Source organism: Triturus cristatus, chromosome 1_2 (assembly GCF_964204655.1).
Source record: "Triturus cristatus chromosome 1_2, aTriCri1.1, whole genome shotgun sequence".
Taxonomy (NCBI): domain Eukaryota; kingdom Metazoa; phylum Chordata; class Amphibia; order Caudata; family Salamandridae; genus Triturus; species Triturus cristatus.
In genome coordinates, this window is record NC_140580.1 from 466,147,136 (window position 1) to 466,164,944 (window position 17,809).

At 41.7% G+C, this 17,809-nt stretch overlaps 1 protein-coding gene across 1 annotated transcript in view; it reads right to left on the bottom strand.

Annotated features, from left to right (window-relative positions):
• Positions 1–1,768: 1,768 nt before the first annotated feature.
• LOC146867498 (gamma-aminobutyric acid receptor subunit pi-like) overlaps positions 1,769–17,809 on the bottom strand; it is a 624,891-nt gene continuing 608,850 nt past the window's right edge. Inside the window, exon 10 of the mRNA XM_085614996.1 lies at positions 1,769–4,632. Coding sequence (XP_085471122.1) covers positions 4,321–4,632 — 312 coding nt within the window. The 3' untranslated portion in view covers positions 1,769–4,320. The remainder of the gene's footprint in view (positions 4,633–17,809) is intronic.

Consider the following 17,809-nt stretch of genomic DNA (forward strand, 5'->3'; position numbering starts at 1 on the left):
GGTTTATAGGGGAATTGTGTGGGAAGTAATTTAATTGTAATGAAGTAAATATAAATTTTTATTTATGTGTAGTCATAATTAATTGATAATTCATTATTTATTGGTAATTATTTTTTATTAATTGGTAAAAAAAATCAATGGTAATCAATTTTTATTAAATGGTAATTATTTTTAATTAATTTTTTATTGGTATTGATAATTCATTTAATCTTATTTTAATATTAAATCATTACTTTCCCTACTGTTGCACTCTCAGGAGTGGGAATAGTAATTTTTACCCTCCCGCTATCCAACGCTTTCCCTACTGTTGTACCCTCTGGAGTGGGAATAGTAATTTTTACCCCTACGCCATCCAACGCTTTCCCTACTGTTGCACTCACTGGTGTGGGAATAGTAATTTTTACCTTCCCGCTATCCAACGCTTTCCCTACTGTTGCACTCTCTGGAGTGGAAATAGTAATTTTTACCCTCCCGCTATCCAACGCTTTCCCTACTGTTGCACTCACTGGAGTGGGAATAGTAATTGTTACGCTCTCACTATCCAACAAAATCTCTACTTTTTTTTACATTACATTTATTATTTTTACATTTTAAGCTTTTTTATATTATTTTAGGTATGTTTTATATAATTGTTTTTAATATTTAATTACTTTTATATTATTTTTAATACATTTAAAAAATTAGATATTTTTGTTAACTATATTTTAACATTCTATATTTTGGAATCGATATTTTAGTACTTACCTGTTTGGAGATAGGGATTCTATATTCTGTACGTCGATATTGTGGAGTCGATATTTTGGGTATTCCATATTATGTTCCTCGATATTTAGTCACTGAACCGGTCCCAAGATCCACATTTATGAGCAAAACTGGCAATTCACATTTGAGTGTTAAGAGAAATGAGAGAAGACATACTACATAATTTAGACCAACACTTAAAAAGTAGTCATTTTCAAGGTGTTCATAACACTCCTGGCATGCATTTGCTGCATTTACCACATTTACCTATCTCACACCACAACAAACAGATCTCATTGGTACACAGTGTGACATATGGTACACTAATCTGTGTAGATTGTACCAGATTTGCAGGATAGCGCAACATGTATGGGAAACAACTATAGTCCTCTATTGCTAAAGTTGTGTGTGGATGTTCGTGCTATGCAATGAGACACACATGATAGTGCCAATTTACTTACCATTTTAAAGGCCAGTTGAGGATGCATCAAATAGTGTTGCATAATGCGAGTGCCCCTAAAAAACATTAGTAAATGACGGTGTAAAGTTTCAGGAAAACCATGTGAAGGTATTCTTTTTCCTACCCCTGAACGTTTGTGAAGTTTGTAAGGAATAGTGGTCATAATATCGTATTAGTAAGAGAAGCGTAAATAGCTTATTTTGTAGTTGCCATGCAGCAGGTGTTCAAGGAAGATTGTACATGAGTATTCAGCAACAAATGCTTGCAAATATCCTAAAAAATCCTGACGTACTGCAAGCAAAGCCATAAACTGTGCATTCTTTTACTTATGATCGTTTTTTTAATCATCGGCTCCTCCAAGTACAGATGGTCAATTTATCCACTGTTGTATCTTCTGGATTAGAGAACTTCACATGCTGTAATTGACCAGCATGAGAATTTATAGCAAACACCAAACACACAGGGATGTATTTCTTCAGACATAAAAGTTTATATAATTTTAGGATGGAACATATTTCTTAGAAATGTCAACTGCCAGAATAGGTGAGTTGAGTGTAAACATGTAAACATTGAATCACTTTTAGTCAATACATTTTTATCATTAAAAACTGCATTCCAACATTAAGCTGGTCTCTATTCGAGTAAGATCACAAGCCCACATTCTGGTAGGGCTCAGGTATGGAGACCTTCCTTGCCCAAGAGTTGCTGAAAATGGATATCCGTGAATTCTGAAATATGGTCTAAGTGACAAAACTGTGGAAGTCGAAATCATTAATTGCTCTTCCCAAAATGTCCAGCTTTCATTAGACTTACTCAACAGTTTGAAGGGAATTAAAGGCAGGTGTTGATTTCATCGAGTCCTCAAATGGATAAAAATAACACGTGTAAAGTTCCACCTCATTGAAAACTATGCATGCATGGGTTTTCTGCTTAATGTTTGTTCTGTTCCTTCATAGACAGGACACATTCACCCACTGAGAACCCTGTTAGCCAATAGCCTCAATAAACATGGGTATTCCCTTCCCAAACTCATCCTAGAAATGCTTCTTTTCTCTCTGCTTTTGACTTACGAAATTGTACATTTTTTTAATGAGGGAACTATTGGGAAGAAGTACATAAAGGCACACTTACAAGTTTGTGGGTCTACACATACTTTTACTTCTATGCCCAATTTCCAAATTGGTACATGCATTTTGTGTATGTAAAATCCCCCAATCCTGATTTGCTGAGTCAGGATGGGGAACTTACTTGCACAAATTGATCATTGCTCACTACTGTGTTCAATGTAGGTGTGCAAAAGGCTCTGTAAAACTGTCCCTAAACAGAAATGTATTTTTTGTTGACTAAAGATTGTGATAGTTTTGAAACTGTAAGGAGAGTTTCATTCATTAAATAAATCGTGTCTTCAGTTTTCAGTTCTAGACATTGTTGGAATAATAGAAAAACTAGTTCGGGCCATTTTCACAAAGCTAAATACAGTCATGAACATACGTTTATGACTGAATTTGCCTTTTTATGCCTGGCAAGAAGATACTTGGTTGACGTACCTGCATATACTAATTAGGATTTTGATTTCAATAGTATGGAGACATCTTTGATGGTACACCCCACTCAAGTGGTTTGAAGTGGGTGTTCCAAGGCGTTTTTTAACTTGGCAATTTCTGAACACCACCAAACATGTACATTTGTGGACATTCCCAAACTGCTCTCAGACCCCTTTCCACCATGGAAATGGTCAGACATTTACTTACACCAATGGCTGGAGTCACTCTCATTCTGGGCTGGCCACCTTACTCCTAGTCATCACAAACACTGTTTCCAAAGCTGGGTTTTCATCGGGTGTTCAATGAAAATAGACAAAAGACTACAAAACCCAAAATGAATTAGGGTGTCAGGACAAAACCCAGCAATGGAAATAGTTTCCTTTATAACATGGATTGAGTTTGAGGAGGTCACTCTATCCTCTTCCAGGTTGGGAAGGGGCATGAACCATCCACAGATTTGCTTGTGGTGTAGGGAAAGGTCTGGTTCCATTAGGAGAAATATATGTTCTGCAGAGAAAACTATATGAATTTACAGAGGAAGTCCCATTCCACCTGTGTAGAGTTGTTCACTTTGAAGAATTCCATGTAGGGGGGAACATAGTAGCATTTAGAAAACTTTACATTACATTCCCAGAAGTTGGACAGCAGTACTGTGCCTTAGTTGGCTTTCCAGGCATACTTCTGGTAATGTTTGTGTATTAATACAAACCTATAAAAGTATGCTCAGTTAAAGATGCAAATTTCAGTACATCCTTTTATGAGATCTTTCGTGAATAGAGCCCATTATGTGTTAGGGGACGATTTAAAGTATGCAGCATTTCTTGAATTTGGCTGAAGAATCTTGATACATTTCCAGAACTATCAATCATGGCACTAGAGCAAAATAAACATTGATCAAGCATCGAGTTGCTAGGAGGATGAAGGACAACTATTAGTCACAGCTGAATAAGATCAGACCGTTATTGGCATCTCATTTTTGCAATAAGACTAAGTTATTGTGTCCTAAATGTTTTAACCTTAAGGCGTAATTACACAAAGGTATATTTAGAGATTGATACTCACATATTTTACAGCTATTCTCAACACCTTCAATATAAATATCTGTAATATAACATCCTTGGCAGAATATAAGCACAGCATCCTCTTTGAACATTCTGTGTTCTGCCTAAAATGTACAAAAGCCAGGGCACAGAGGATTGCACAAAACAAATAAATACATTACTGTTTATTGAGCCCCCTTTCAAAAATATTTAGTACATGTATAGGTTAAGCACACCTGTAAACTTAAGTCATATCTTATAGATATGTTTACCATTAACCTTTAAAAACATCCGTCAGCCCTGGCACATAAGAAATGGCACAGGAGGGCTTTGCATGCAAGAGTCATGACACAGGTATAGTGATTCGATCCCTTTACAGAAGACTCAAGGAAGGTCCACTCGATGCAAGGAGCAATCCTTTGCTACAGCCCCACAATATTTCCAAGACGCGGAAATACAATCTTCATTATTTGCCCTGGGCACTGTCCGTTTGGTTGTTCATTTGTACAGTAGATAAGTTCGAAATTTCAGGGGCTCAAAAGTACAAATAATACACCCAGTAGATTAAATTTACTAACATAAACGATATTGGGAAGGAGAGCCGTGCATAATTGTCGATGTGGTGTGGATTATTCACTTGAAAACAGTCGAAAATACAGAAGAGCCTCTTCATCACAGACATCGATGTGCTGTTGCATCGACTGCTTTTGCCTTTCTCATGTTTTCTGCTAGTTCTGTCTTCTGTGTGGTTGTTATTGGTTAATTTGCTTTTGGCAGCCGCCTTACTTTTGGAAATTGCAGAAATGATCCCATTGATCTCCCTCTCTTCTTCATCCTCTGCATCATCCTAAAAAAAAATGCAACATTTTCAGGTATTTGTGATTGATAATTAAATTGATTTTAGGGGATGGAAAAGGATACTTGCAATACAAGTGAGCCAGGAAACAAAAACTGTAGGCTGCCAAAACCAATATTGTTGAATCAATAAGCAATATCTTTTTGAATGGCCATGGTGATTCCAAGAAACACAGCAGTTATGCAGCCATGATGATTGAACACTCAATCTAATGTTCTAGATTCTATTCTTAGAATATTTGTCACGATTCACAAAGAAAGTTAGATATTTGCTCACAGAGGTTCATTTTTGCATGTGGATCACATTTCTCATTTTCCTGAAGGTCACAAAGATATACAGTTGTATACATTGAAATATGTGGCTGTCACAGTAGTCAGGGAGTAAGCAAAGGCAAAACACTTACACATTTGGAACTGAAACTGGCATTGAACTGGTGAATCGTTCTCCCTGAGAGAATTTTGAAAATGCATCCCTGCAATTCGTAACATCACAGTGTTTGTGACTATACAATGGGTTTGGTGATCCAATATGCAGTTAGGAAGGGGCTTGAAAGGTGTGTACAGCCCTAAATGCAAGTTGAAGTGTAATGCATCAATGGTGTGTAACCCTAACCATTGATTATTAGAGACACCCCAAGGGATGGGGTAATTCACATAGTTGAAGGTGTTTCTTTTGGGAGCCCCGCTGGAGAATGCTGTTGGAAGCCTCAGAGGGAAGCAGGCAGTGGTCCAGAGGGCCACTGTCTGCTTTCCCCAATGTTTTACAAACTGGAATCTTTGTTTTTACAAACAGATCCAGTTCATTTAAGGAATGTAACCTGCTTTTCCCTTTTGGAATGCAACAGAAGGATAATGGTGTACTATTCCTTGCAGGCCTCCATACCTGTGTTTGTGGTACGTGGGCAGTGGCGGCTGCTAAGGAACGGGGGTGGTGGGACGATCGGGTGGGGTGGTTGAAAAATAATCACTTTCCTGGTTACGGCTGCCGCATCTCCTCCATCCTCTTTTCTTCCTCCTGACTTCCAGAAGCAGGAAGCTCCCAGATTGCCCTGAGCCAACCACAACGCTGCTGCCACAAGCATACGTGGGTCCGTGCTCTCTCCATGCCGCTCAAGTCAAGCTAGCCTGGCTGATGAGGGGCGATGCCCCAACACCGCTGCGATGGGTCTGACCTGGGATGGCATGGGGAGCAAAAAAACTATGGATTTATGCCCAGATCTCTGTACTCGGGAGATTGTGCAGCATTCTGTCCCTCAATTGTTCTTTTTGCATTTGTCACCCCGAGTGGGACGGGTATGCTCAGACGTGGGTCTTGTGCTCTCCATGCCACTGGAGTCATGCTAGCCTGGCTGATGAGGGTTGATGCCGCGATACCGGTCCCAGGATGCTTGTTTCCAGTCCAGGGAGGGCCTGGCCTGGCAGTTGGGGTTGGATTGTTCACATGTGGAACAGGGTCAAGGCTGATTTGCAAATGGCTGGATCTGAACTGGAATAGCATGGAGAGCAAAAAAATGATAGGTTTATACCCAGATCGCTGTACTGGGGCGAATGTTCGACATTGTGTTGCCTTCTCTCCATTAATTGTTCTTTTGGCATTTGTCACAAGCATGTCAGCTGCGTTTCGATTTTTCTGAGCGGCTGTTTAGCTGCTGAGGCATAGCCTTGGGACAGTCATGCACACTTATTAGTGCCCATACCACTTCTCCTCCTGTGAACCAGCCCTGCCCCACCCGACCTCGCTCTGTACACAAAAATAAAATGATAATAACAATGTGTTATTATCATATTATTTTCCTTGTTGCGCTGCTCTAAGAGCAGTGGGGCGAGGCTCCTCCACCTTAGCAGAGGAGCCACAACTGTAAGGGGGTCGAAAATAGCAAACTGCATAATTAATATACATCAGGCAGATCTTTCTGCAATTGGAGATCACATGCAACTGGAGGTTTTGTGATACTGCCTGTAAGTACAAAGGTCGCATCACAAAATTGAAGGATGGTCCCAAATAGTTGAGTGCAATTTGCAAATACTTCACTCTTTTAGTACATAGGACCCTAAGATGTTCATTTCCTCTACTGTAAAACATGTTTCCTGTGAAGAAACCCCCTCACCACTGCTGGCTCTAATATTTCTCACCTTTATAATTCCGAAAGCAGACTTGCTCCTTGTTAACAGGAGTGGATCTCCAAGACTTTTCATGGTGGGAAACTACCTGCAAAGGATTTGTGAGCTCCCACCTGCAGGTTTGTGGGTGTTCAACAATTTTTGCAGGTGTCTCCAACGTGCAACATCCAAAACCACAATTTCTTTATATACTCACGTGTAAAATAACACGAAAATTATGTTATTTTAGCTGTGAGTAAATTCATTAAGGAGTGAAAATGAATGTTTGGAGAAGGAAAATGTTCAATTTAAGCTGTCCAATGGTGTTATTTTCACAAAATGCTATCACTACGATGTGCAAATAGCATTGTCAAACAGGCTGTTTGGCATATATATGCTAACATTAGAGAACATATGCTAGATAGATTTGGAGACAAAATCAGGGTAGAGGAAACTTTCAGTGGGAGAAAGCTAAAATTGTACCTAATTTCTTAAAATACAGTAGTCTCCTATCCTGTTTAGGAGTATGGCATGTATACTTTTTAGAAGCATAAAAAAACACCTGAGAATCACAGTAGACCATGATATGAGCTATATTGTCTCATTGCTTTATCCTGAAAAGGATGAAGCTTTTAATTTAAGTTGGGAGTAGTCCAGAGGCAAACTGTGTCATGTTTACTGAGTATGTTATTTACTAAAGCTATCAAACAAAGGCCCATGTGCCCCCGGCGCCCAAAATGTTATTAGGTTTTTGCATATTGATAAGGGTGCAGGGATTACTCTAATATATAGTTGAAAAGGTAACTAGCCTAAGAGTGGATGTCTTCAGTTCCTATAATGATAATTGTTTTGCACGGATCCAGTGTAGGGATTGCTGGTGTAGTCTTCCCAGACCCTTATTCACATGTTCCTACAGCCCACACTTATAGGGGCTTAGGGAATGACATTTTCAGAGTGAAGATCATTGGTTCATAAATCACTGAGGTTTCAACACAATTATTAAATCGACCCCATAATTTGAGAAGCACATCTATGAAAACATCTCTGCAGCTCAACCATATTTGTCCTTGCATTTGGCCTCCTTGCATTTGCTGCCTTTTTAGGCACAGTTTGTGGGGCGACAGATTCAAAAGAAACCCCCTCAGACTGCAGATCTGACACTCGTCATGGACACTCCTCCCTTGGATTGGTGAGGCTTTCCATTGATCTCTTCACCCAGTAGTGTAAATCCTTTTCCTGGTGACAGTATCTGAGCAATCTTGTGGTGCAGTAGCTGAACTCAAAATACAACCTTACAGGCCTTCCTATCTAAATTGATTGAAATGGGGTTAATATTCTTTATGGTGAGTGAACATATTCACATGCATTGTGTGCATGGTAAAGTATAAGTGAGAAAAGCTACAGTTTTATTCTGATCTTTACATGAACAATTTAGTTTCTAATAAATAAAAGGTTTACTGAGAACTGTCCCTAGCTTACACTTGATAGCTTGGTACAAACGAGGAGCCCTACTTCAGAAAAAAGCATAAAGCATGTGATATATGTACAGCAAACAAAGCTAACACATCACAGCTAAGAAACAAATATGTCAAAATTCCAAATCCACTTTAGATACCATGATTAAAATGAACACAAAATGACTAAAATAGGATTCGCGTGTCAGGAGTTATGAAATTATCCAAATAGTTACTTTGCCCACTATAGAATAAAACAAAAACATAATGAAAGATATTTGGGTGCATGATTTTGTGCAGGGTTTTGTATTTCCCTAATCTATTTTTATGTAGTACTGAGACTAAGCCACCATTTTTGGCCAATTATTTACTGAGCGAGGTCGAATAGGGGTTTTTAGTTTACCCTTGTCAGAGGTTTTACTCTTGGGCTTAGAAGCATTTTTGGATGTTTGAAATCTTCAGTGGGGCGTGAATGGGAGCTGTGGTAAATTAATGCTCCACAAAAACGGATACAGTTTTCAAACTTCACAGCAAATATTAGAAGCAAAAGCTTTGTTGTTTTCAGGCAAACTTTGCCTCTTATGCTGATTCTCCAGAAGAGGAGAATAGATCCTTTTCTAAGTTCCTTCTTTCAGCAGTAGCTCTAATATATCTACTCTGGTGTTCCAATTCAGGGCCAGAGTCAACAGTCCATTCTCTGCAATTCTTGTTGGCTTTCTTCCAGACAGATGCAGCAATGCATGTTCATTTAATCTTCCTTACCTTCACAGTCTCAAGAAAAGAGGTTCTACAGCAGGAAGAGCTCTTCCAATCAGGTTTCTCATCCCCTTATCTTTGTCGGTCAGCAGGAGGTCATATTCTCTGCCCATCAGATTAGCTCCGCTCGTCGGTTCTTCACCACAAAGATCATCTAATCTCCTTCATTCCAATTGAGTTCTCTGTTTTATAAGCAGTTGGGATGAACTCAGCTGTGGTCCGAGAATGACTAATTGAATCCAAGTAGATTTCTCTCATATTCTGCTTGTCTTTTCCAACATCATGAACCAGTTGTTTTCTAGTTTTCTAATATGGCAGACCTGGATCTAGCCCAGTATTCCCTTTGTCTCCTAACTCCTCCCAAAGCCATCTATGTTGGATTCCTATAGGACCAAAGAAAACTTGCACTCCTTTTGGGAACATAATCTCATTCACCAGGGTCAGTGGCTCCTCCAGGTCTGCCATCACCTAAGACCTCAAAGAAAATGGCTGTCAGAGGACCTTTTGGCAGGCAGATGAGATCTGACTGGGACAGGATGGTCCTTTAAGCAGATTAAGCTTAGAACATCTTACTGTTCAGCACTCCTATTCAACAGTGAATGAGGTGTGAAAAGCTGTAATTACCTTTCCTTCATCGTGGTTTGCCGAGTTCGCCCACGCCACCGCCCACCGCTCTTACCTGCACAAGACGCTCCTGCTTACAAAGCTATAGATATGTCACTGTAAATATAAAAATGGATTTGTTCTTACTTTTCACATCCTGGCCTTTTATAGCTGGTACATGGCTGCTTCTCAGCTCACGTTCTCATGTCGTGCCTCAAGTGTGAGTAGAGAAAAAGGTATCTGCTGCTCATATTTGTGCTTTTACTTCCATGAAGCCACCGTCCTTTGTGCACACCTTACAGCTGACTTCTAAAGAGTCAATTGTGACAACTGAATACTGAAAGGTTTCCACATTCTGGGGAAAGACACATTCAATAAGGGCCTTTTTTAGCAAACTCAAACTGCCTTGAGTCCCAGAAATCATCTATCAAGGCCCATGAAGATGGGGAGACCATGCAAAGCACACATTTCTGGCATGCAGTATTTACTTTATTACCTTTTTACTGTTTATTTGATTTGTGTGTTTTTAACAGTCAGACCATCATTTTTTTTATACAAATAATTACAATTCGACTAACATATTCACACCCCTAGGCCAACATTCCATCACAGACTAAGGGGCTGATTACGATTGCGGTGAACCCGCCACCGACAGGCTGCCAGTGGCGGGTTCACCACAATCTTGAGGCCTTTTCCGGCCCGCCATATTTTGTGGTGGTAGGGAACTCTGACCTCCACAAATCTGATGGGCTTCTTAAGCCTGCCAGGGCAGTGCAGGCCCTTGGCATCCAATGCATGCCGGCGGTGCCTAGAAGGCTCAGCCGGTCTGATTACGAAGCTGGATCCCCACCAGTCTTTCCATGGCGGTTCACCCGCCATGAAATGCTGGCGGGGATGGACTTTGGGGGCCTGTTGCGCACCCCCCTTGAGCTGGGGCAGATCAGTTTTGCACTTTTTCCCTGCACCATGTGGCAGGCACCGCATGGTGCATGCCACGTATTGCAGGGAAATGCAAAACTTGCATTTTTTTCAATGTGGCGGGTGTTGCAGCCAGCAGCACCCGCCGCAATGGAAAACATGGCTCTTGCGACTGCCGTGGTGGCGGGCGCATTATAATGCCATATGTGGGGCCGCCGCCTTATAGGCGGGCGGTCCCCATCCCTGGGACGATGGCGGTCGGACAGAAATCAGTACGCCATCGTAATCAGGCCCTAAAATGTCAGTGTTCTGCCTAGTAGGGAAACCATCAATCTCACCTTTGATTTTGTTTGTTTTCCCCTGCAACTGCAAAATTTGCAGAAGAAACCTGACAAGAATTAATATTAAAGCATAATTTTGAATTTTTCTTAAGGATGAAGTCTATCAATTTATATTTGAGAACATTCAGAACTGCTTACCTGCTGCAGAAGCGTTTTTGGCCTATTCACTGTAATATTGAAAGTATCATTAGGAAAGAAGAGGTTTGGGGTAGGTGTACTGCTCAGTATGGAAATGCTCATGCTCGAATCTTAAAGTCCTAGTCCCTGGCACTAATAAGAAGGTTAAAAGGCATGCAACAATTCACACTGCTCTATCTTATCCCTTTGCTAATGGGTATTCTATTGGTGACTTCAGCTCTCACTCCAAAAGATATCTTAGCATACTTGTCATTAAGATGAGTGTGAGCTAGTGTTGGATATGCCCTTCATAAGGGGATTTCCCTAAAGCTTTTTACTTTTTGCCCTCCTGGTTTTTACCAACTCTCTTTTCCTGACCTTAGGACTCTAAACACTTTCCCACTGGACTGCAGCTGGAAAGTGTGTGTGCCCTTCCTGCACATGTCAGGTTAGGGTGCTTACTTGATTGGGTTAGGTGTCATATCTGTAAGTTCCCTCTAAAAAGGTACACCACATACCCAGGGCGAGTTCGACACAGGCTAATAGGGAGACGCCGTACTTATTGTGGCACCCACCTGAATAGCCTGTCAAAAATTTCTCACTCCATAGCCAACCCTGAGGGGGCCGATTACTATCACCAAACCGGGGTAGGTGAGTGGCCGGCTAGGTCCATCTGTGTGTGTACTGCCCGAATAGGAAAGAACTCCATGTGGGGCTTCCCTAACTAGGTGGTCGGCTCTTCCTATGGGACACTTCGTGGGTGTGGCTGATTCTCTGGTTAAGGCTCCAGGGCCTGGGGCACTTTCACACTGTAAGTGCAGCGTGAAAGTGCAAGCACCCTTTTTGCGACCGTAATGAAGCGGTGCTCACCTGAGGTTTCTCTAATGTCAGTCAGATCTACCATGGCCGACCGGTGGGTGCACACTCGCATCTGTATGTTTTAAGACCAGGGTCCGGCCTGCCAGTGCAAGTTGGTGTGCACCTGGCACTGAGAGTGTGCTAAGAGTGGCTGGCCTGCCATTGCAGGCTAGTGTGCGCACTCGCACCAATGGTGCTTGTAAAGACGAGCAGCTCCAGTGAATCCTGACCCTTTTCCTCAGCATGATCTCAGTAGCACTGTTTTCAGCAGCTTCAGAGGTGACATTCAAGTTCCCCGCAAATAGTGGGAGAGATTTTAACTAAGCTTATGTGGTATTGTATCAACTGACAAAAACGAGCTTCATCGCAACACTAATAGCTTTAGTCTCACCATTATTATTCTGATTCAGTTATAAACATTCTAATCTCTGGTTTAGTCCTTGTTTTAATTTTGGATAATGACGATGGCTCCTTAATGTCAAACAGCATTAGTGAAAGTGAATTGAATTGAATTAATCTTTATTGTTTGATTACTTAAAACCATAAACCTTTTTAAAAACGTGTATTTCATGTATACAAAAAGTTGCAAAGACAACATGTTGGTACTAAACAAGTACAATAATCTAGCTAAAAATGGGTTAAGGTAAAATGTCCCGAATTGATTAATTGCCGTTGATGTCCAAAACCTTGGATGCCAGATGATCGTAGTATCATTTTTAAAATCTAGAAAGGAACAGCCAGACATAAATCTTCAAAAGGGTTTTAAAATGGGAGCTGTGAGCAATTAAGATTAGAGAAGAAACAATGTTCGGATAAACAACACAGGAGGATCGAGGTTTCGTAAATTGATCAAAGGGCAGCTTGGCGGTGCAGTCAGAGGCAAAGGGATTTACGGCCCTGTTTTTCCCAAGTGTTATGGCCACTCTGGTAACAAATTTAGTAAACCGAATGTTCAGCATCGTGTTTTCTGGGTTCATGGCTGCTATTATAGCCTGTCGGCATGTTCGAACTCCGAGTTTGTTCCATTCATCCCTCAGCACGGTCCTTCAGTCCTTAAGCAATGCACAGACTATGTGCTCCATTGCTTCTGAATGGTAGCCGCACTCCCTACATTCGGTATTAACACTAGGGAACTGCCCTTTAAAAAAGGCCATTCGCCCATCCTCAGTGCCGTAAACTTTAGCTTCCATAAAAGTGCATATGTGCTAGATAGATAAGGTGATTCGACCCCCAGTTTGAAGTCAGAAATAACCGCCAAGCGTGTTTCCTTCTAGACAGTTTTGCCCTGTCAGAATGAAACGACCAGAGCTGGAAACTTCTCTTGATGACAGATTTTAACGCCTGCTGGGATGGGTTTTTTCCCCAGTATTCCTTGACACCGAGTAACTGCAGAGAATGTTCCAGATGGTGCTGATGTTTTTGGCTGGTCAATATTTCGTTCCAGAGTCTTGCCTCCAGGCTACCTTCCCGAGAGTTGCGCAATCTGTTACAGAGCTTGATGAATGCGCTGGCCTTGACGCCATGGTGATCTAATAGGCCGAGTTCTAGCCTGACTTGGGCTGGCGATGAGGATCTTGGCAAGCGCCATGCTCGTTTGAAGATTTTGGTAGTTAATTTGTTCAATGTAATACTCATTACCCCCAACATGATCTCATGCCCGTATGATAGGGAACTTGTGATCTTTGCCTTTATTACAGTTAGCAGTGGAGTTAGGCTTGGGCCGAGTAGCGATTTCGCCAGTTTTGCTGAGGCAACCTCGAGTGACATGGCTCTAGCCCTTACCACTTCTTTCTGCTTTGAAAAGGAACCTCTGGAATACAAAAAATACCCAAGTATTTATAATAGGATACTGTTTCAATGTTTTTGCTGTTGAAGAACCACCCGCCTCTCTGCTGCTTCCGCTTCCCAACGGTGAATGTTTTTGACAGATTTAATTCAAGGGAGTTATTTGTTGTGTAGGGGAGCAGCTGATCGAGTAGCCTCTGTAACTCGACTCTTGTGTGACTTAATAAGACAAGGTGACAGCATATAGCAGATTGCTGGTACGCGTTCCGTCTATTTGAGGGGGGTGGGAGTTAACATTGTCAAGTGAGTGAGATAGGTCTGAGATGAAGAGGTTAAAAAGGAGTGGGACCAACACGCAGCCTTGTTTGACTCCACTTGCAGTCTGTATCTTCCTTGAAACATGGGAGCCCTCTCCCAACTTTATTGAATCCAGGTGTTTGAGTGGAGTTGGATTATGGCTTTTAGAAGGGCCAGCGGTATTCTGCAGCTCTCCAATTTTTGCCATAGGTGACCCCGTGGCACCCGATCAAAGGCCACTTTGAAGTCGACAAAGCAGCAGTGGAGTTGGATACATTGGACTGCTGCTTTTTCCATCAACACGGATAGTGCAAGTAGGTTTCTTGTAGTTCCTGACTTTGCCACGAAGCCGGTCTGGTTAAAGGGAGGCACCCTGTTGTTTCTGCCAAGGCCTCTTCCAATAAGATACTAGCATAGTATTTAGCTTCCACGTTAAGAACAGCTATCATACTGTAATTTTTCTCCTACCACCTTTATAGATGGGGTGTATGATGGCTCCTGTCCATGACTCCAGGATGTTATGGTTAAGCCTTCAGTATGAAAACAGGGGAGCCAAGTGTTCTGACCACAGGCTTACATCCAATTAAAATAGGGCCTGGGGAAGGCCATTAGGACCAGGAGCTCCTTCTAAACTGGCTTTACTAATTGTGTGGGCAATATTATTTCCACGTACTTCAGGTGCTGTCAAAATCTCTATCATGGTATCTTCAAGCTTGTCCTTTCTGTTATTTATTATTGCTTCCTGAGCATGATTGACTAAATTAATATGCCCAGTCTTGCTTATACTTTTGGCTTCAAGTGGTGGTGGCCCTGATTCTGTTGATGGAAGGGAGTTAGAATACCCATCTAATCACAAGAATACTCCACTGAATGTGTGGAGGAGGGAACGAGAGGCGTGGGGTTCTAGGAGCTAGCAGCCTCCAGTACTAAATGTTTACCACAAAAGAGCTGCTCCTAGTGTGATAACCCAAACGAGTTACAAGAACGTCGTAAGTGTGGGCATCTCACAAAAAGTTACGGACAGGTCTCACACACCACCTGGTGTCATGCTTCATCATTGACCAGTCCTCGCCCTCCAAAACCTTCGTTTGATGGAGGGCGGGCATACACTTGACGACAAGGATGCACTTCTAAGTGACTAAATGGGGGCCCGTGTATATGTGAGTGAGGTTAAAAATCATTATAGTAGTCAGCGGCGTTTTTAATGTGAAATGAAAACTATATGATATTAAAATGAGAAAGTGACGGTAATTGGGGTGGTTAGTGGCCCCTACCGTCTAGTGAATGGTCGACATGTTTCTGCCTAAGCGGCCCGATTGGGTCCATGGCATTCATCAGGACCTAGAAATGAGAAAAGGGGCTCCGTTCTTACAAAATATTGGTAAGAATTTACCACTTTGTGAGTATGGCGTTGGTCACACTTCACTGCTTAATAGCTGCTTCCAAAGGTGAAGCCCTAGTTAAATGGACAACTTGTCCCATGGGGAAAGGGGTGGAGGGAATCCACAGTTTTTGTCCTTATGACATGTGATGGATGCGTCCCGAATCCTATACGTCCGCTCCCGGTCCTCCCGACTGTGTCTTTTTGTGAGATGCCCACACTTACGACGTTCTTGTAACTCGTTTGGGTTATCACACTAGGAGCAGCTCTTTTGTGGTAAACAGTTAGAATACCCATCCCTGCTTGTATAATCGCTAAAGTGATTTGTTAAACACAGGGTCCATTCTTCTTCGCTTATGTTTGAGCTACCATGCCCGCTTCCGCCTAGTGGCCCCCTATTAACTAGCGACCAAAATGACTTTGTGTTAGAAATCTTACTTGTATGAACTAGTTTTAGCCAGATCTGGTCAGACGCTATTTGTTTGTCCCTGTGAATGGATGACCTGAAAGCTTTTTGAGCTCGCTTGTAGTTATTGAATAGGGTTGCATTTCCTAGGCTTTTCCTAGCCTGGCGTAGGGCCAAGTTTCTTAGAGATTTTAACTTTTAAGTTTCTAATGAAATGCGAGATTGTGTTATGGGTTGCTGGTTACGACACATGGACGGTAATTCACAAATTAATCGATTTTCAAAAGCTTCCCAGCTGTCGCTGATGACAACGTCTTTTTCGCTCAATAAACAAAGAAGAGATCTGCATTTTTATGTTATGGAGGGGATGGAACAGGTCGTCCATTTCATTCTCCTTAAGTTCTCTGAGTAACAGTGTGTGCAATTGCCTGATGACAGGGAAAGTTAAATGATGGAGTTAATATTTGGGGTGGTGGTCGCTCTCCCCTTGCGTTGAGATGCAATAGGCTTCTCTAATGTCAGTCAGTTCTACCATGGCCGACCGGTGGGTGCACACTTGCACCTTTATGTTTTAAGACCAGGGTCCAGCCTGCCATTGCAGGCTGGTGTGCGCACTCGCACCAATGGTGTTTGTAAAGACAAGCAGCTCCAGTGAACCCTTGACACTTTTCCTCAGCATGATCTCAGTAGCACTGTTTTCAGCAGCTTCAGAGGTGACATTCAAGTTCCCTGCAAATAGTGGGAGATATTTTAAATAAGCTTACGTGGTATTGTATCAACTGACAAAAACGAGCTTCATGGCAACGTTAATAGCTTTATTCTCACCATCATTATTCTGATTCAGTTATAAACATTCTACATTCTAATCTCTGGTTTAGTCCTTGTTTTAGTTTTGGATAATGACAATGGCTCCTTAATGTCAAACACCATTAGTGAAAGTGTTGAAGAATCACTCGTGGAACTAAACAAAGTGTGAAAATGTTCTATTATATCTCGGCAACATTCCTGTAGCATTTGCACTCAGGGAAATTCATCAACAGTTTTTCTAAGGTGTAGTGAGGTGCCAAGGACATAGACTGCCACACTTTATGTCATGACATTTAATTGAGAAAAACAGAGCCCTGAATTTCTTAGATCAAAACCGACACGTAACTATCCAAATGGCCCGCAGCGACCAGGAGACTACAATGTACTCAAAGTAACCATGACCAGCTGAGTAACCAAAGATGGAGTCTCTTTTATCCATCTGGCACTCAAAGCATGTAAGCAGCTTCAACTTTATGTATGTGCTATAAACAGTGCTTAATTTGAGCCTGTGATATCCAGTGTTCGGTACCAGCACTTAATTTTCATCACTGGTATTAAGACAGTCTGCCACAAGGTGGCACTGTTTGTCCAAATTTAAGATGAGCACAGAACAGTTGTTTATTAATTAAATAAACATTTAAATTGATTAATACCTGTAGCCAAGCCATTCTCAAAGCTTTGGGGGCTTGGAATAATCTGAATGGCATTCTTGTAGAAGTGCAATGGTTAGTGCTAGCATTGGTGCTGCCACTGGCACTTCTTTTTTCACAAATTTAGCACTGGCACAAGCATCACAAATTCAGGTAAGGGCTAAATTTCTAGCTGCTTCCTATGTCCCTGCCATGCACACACATTTTACTTGTCGTCACTTCGGTCATTATCCCTGACGGACGACCATGCATTTCAAAACATATTTATCACATACATAACATATTACCAAATACTACAATATAACGTAACATAACACAACACTACAGTTTATTGGCAGTCCTGTGCATTGAGAGGCATAGTTACAAACCCCTATCGCCACCGCAACATTAGTTTTTTGGACGCTGTGGTGGCGATAGGCGCTTCGCCTTATTTACAAAGCGGTGTTAAGCCGCTTAACATGGCTTATCGCTGCCTTGTAACTGAGGCACCCTTTCACGCTATACTTAGCGTGAAAGGGAAGGGCAATGGGTGTTCTGGTGGGCGTTCCACCGCAACACCCATTGCTTTTGACGCTGCCCCATATTTTTGCGGTTTCCACATGGAAACAGCAAAACGCCATTGATTATTTATGTGTAGGAAGGTGTCCCTTCCTGCACATAAACATTTATTTAAAAAATGATGTTTTGCAACTTCTA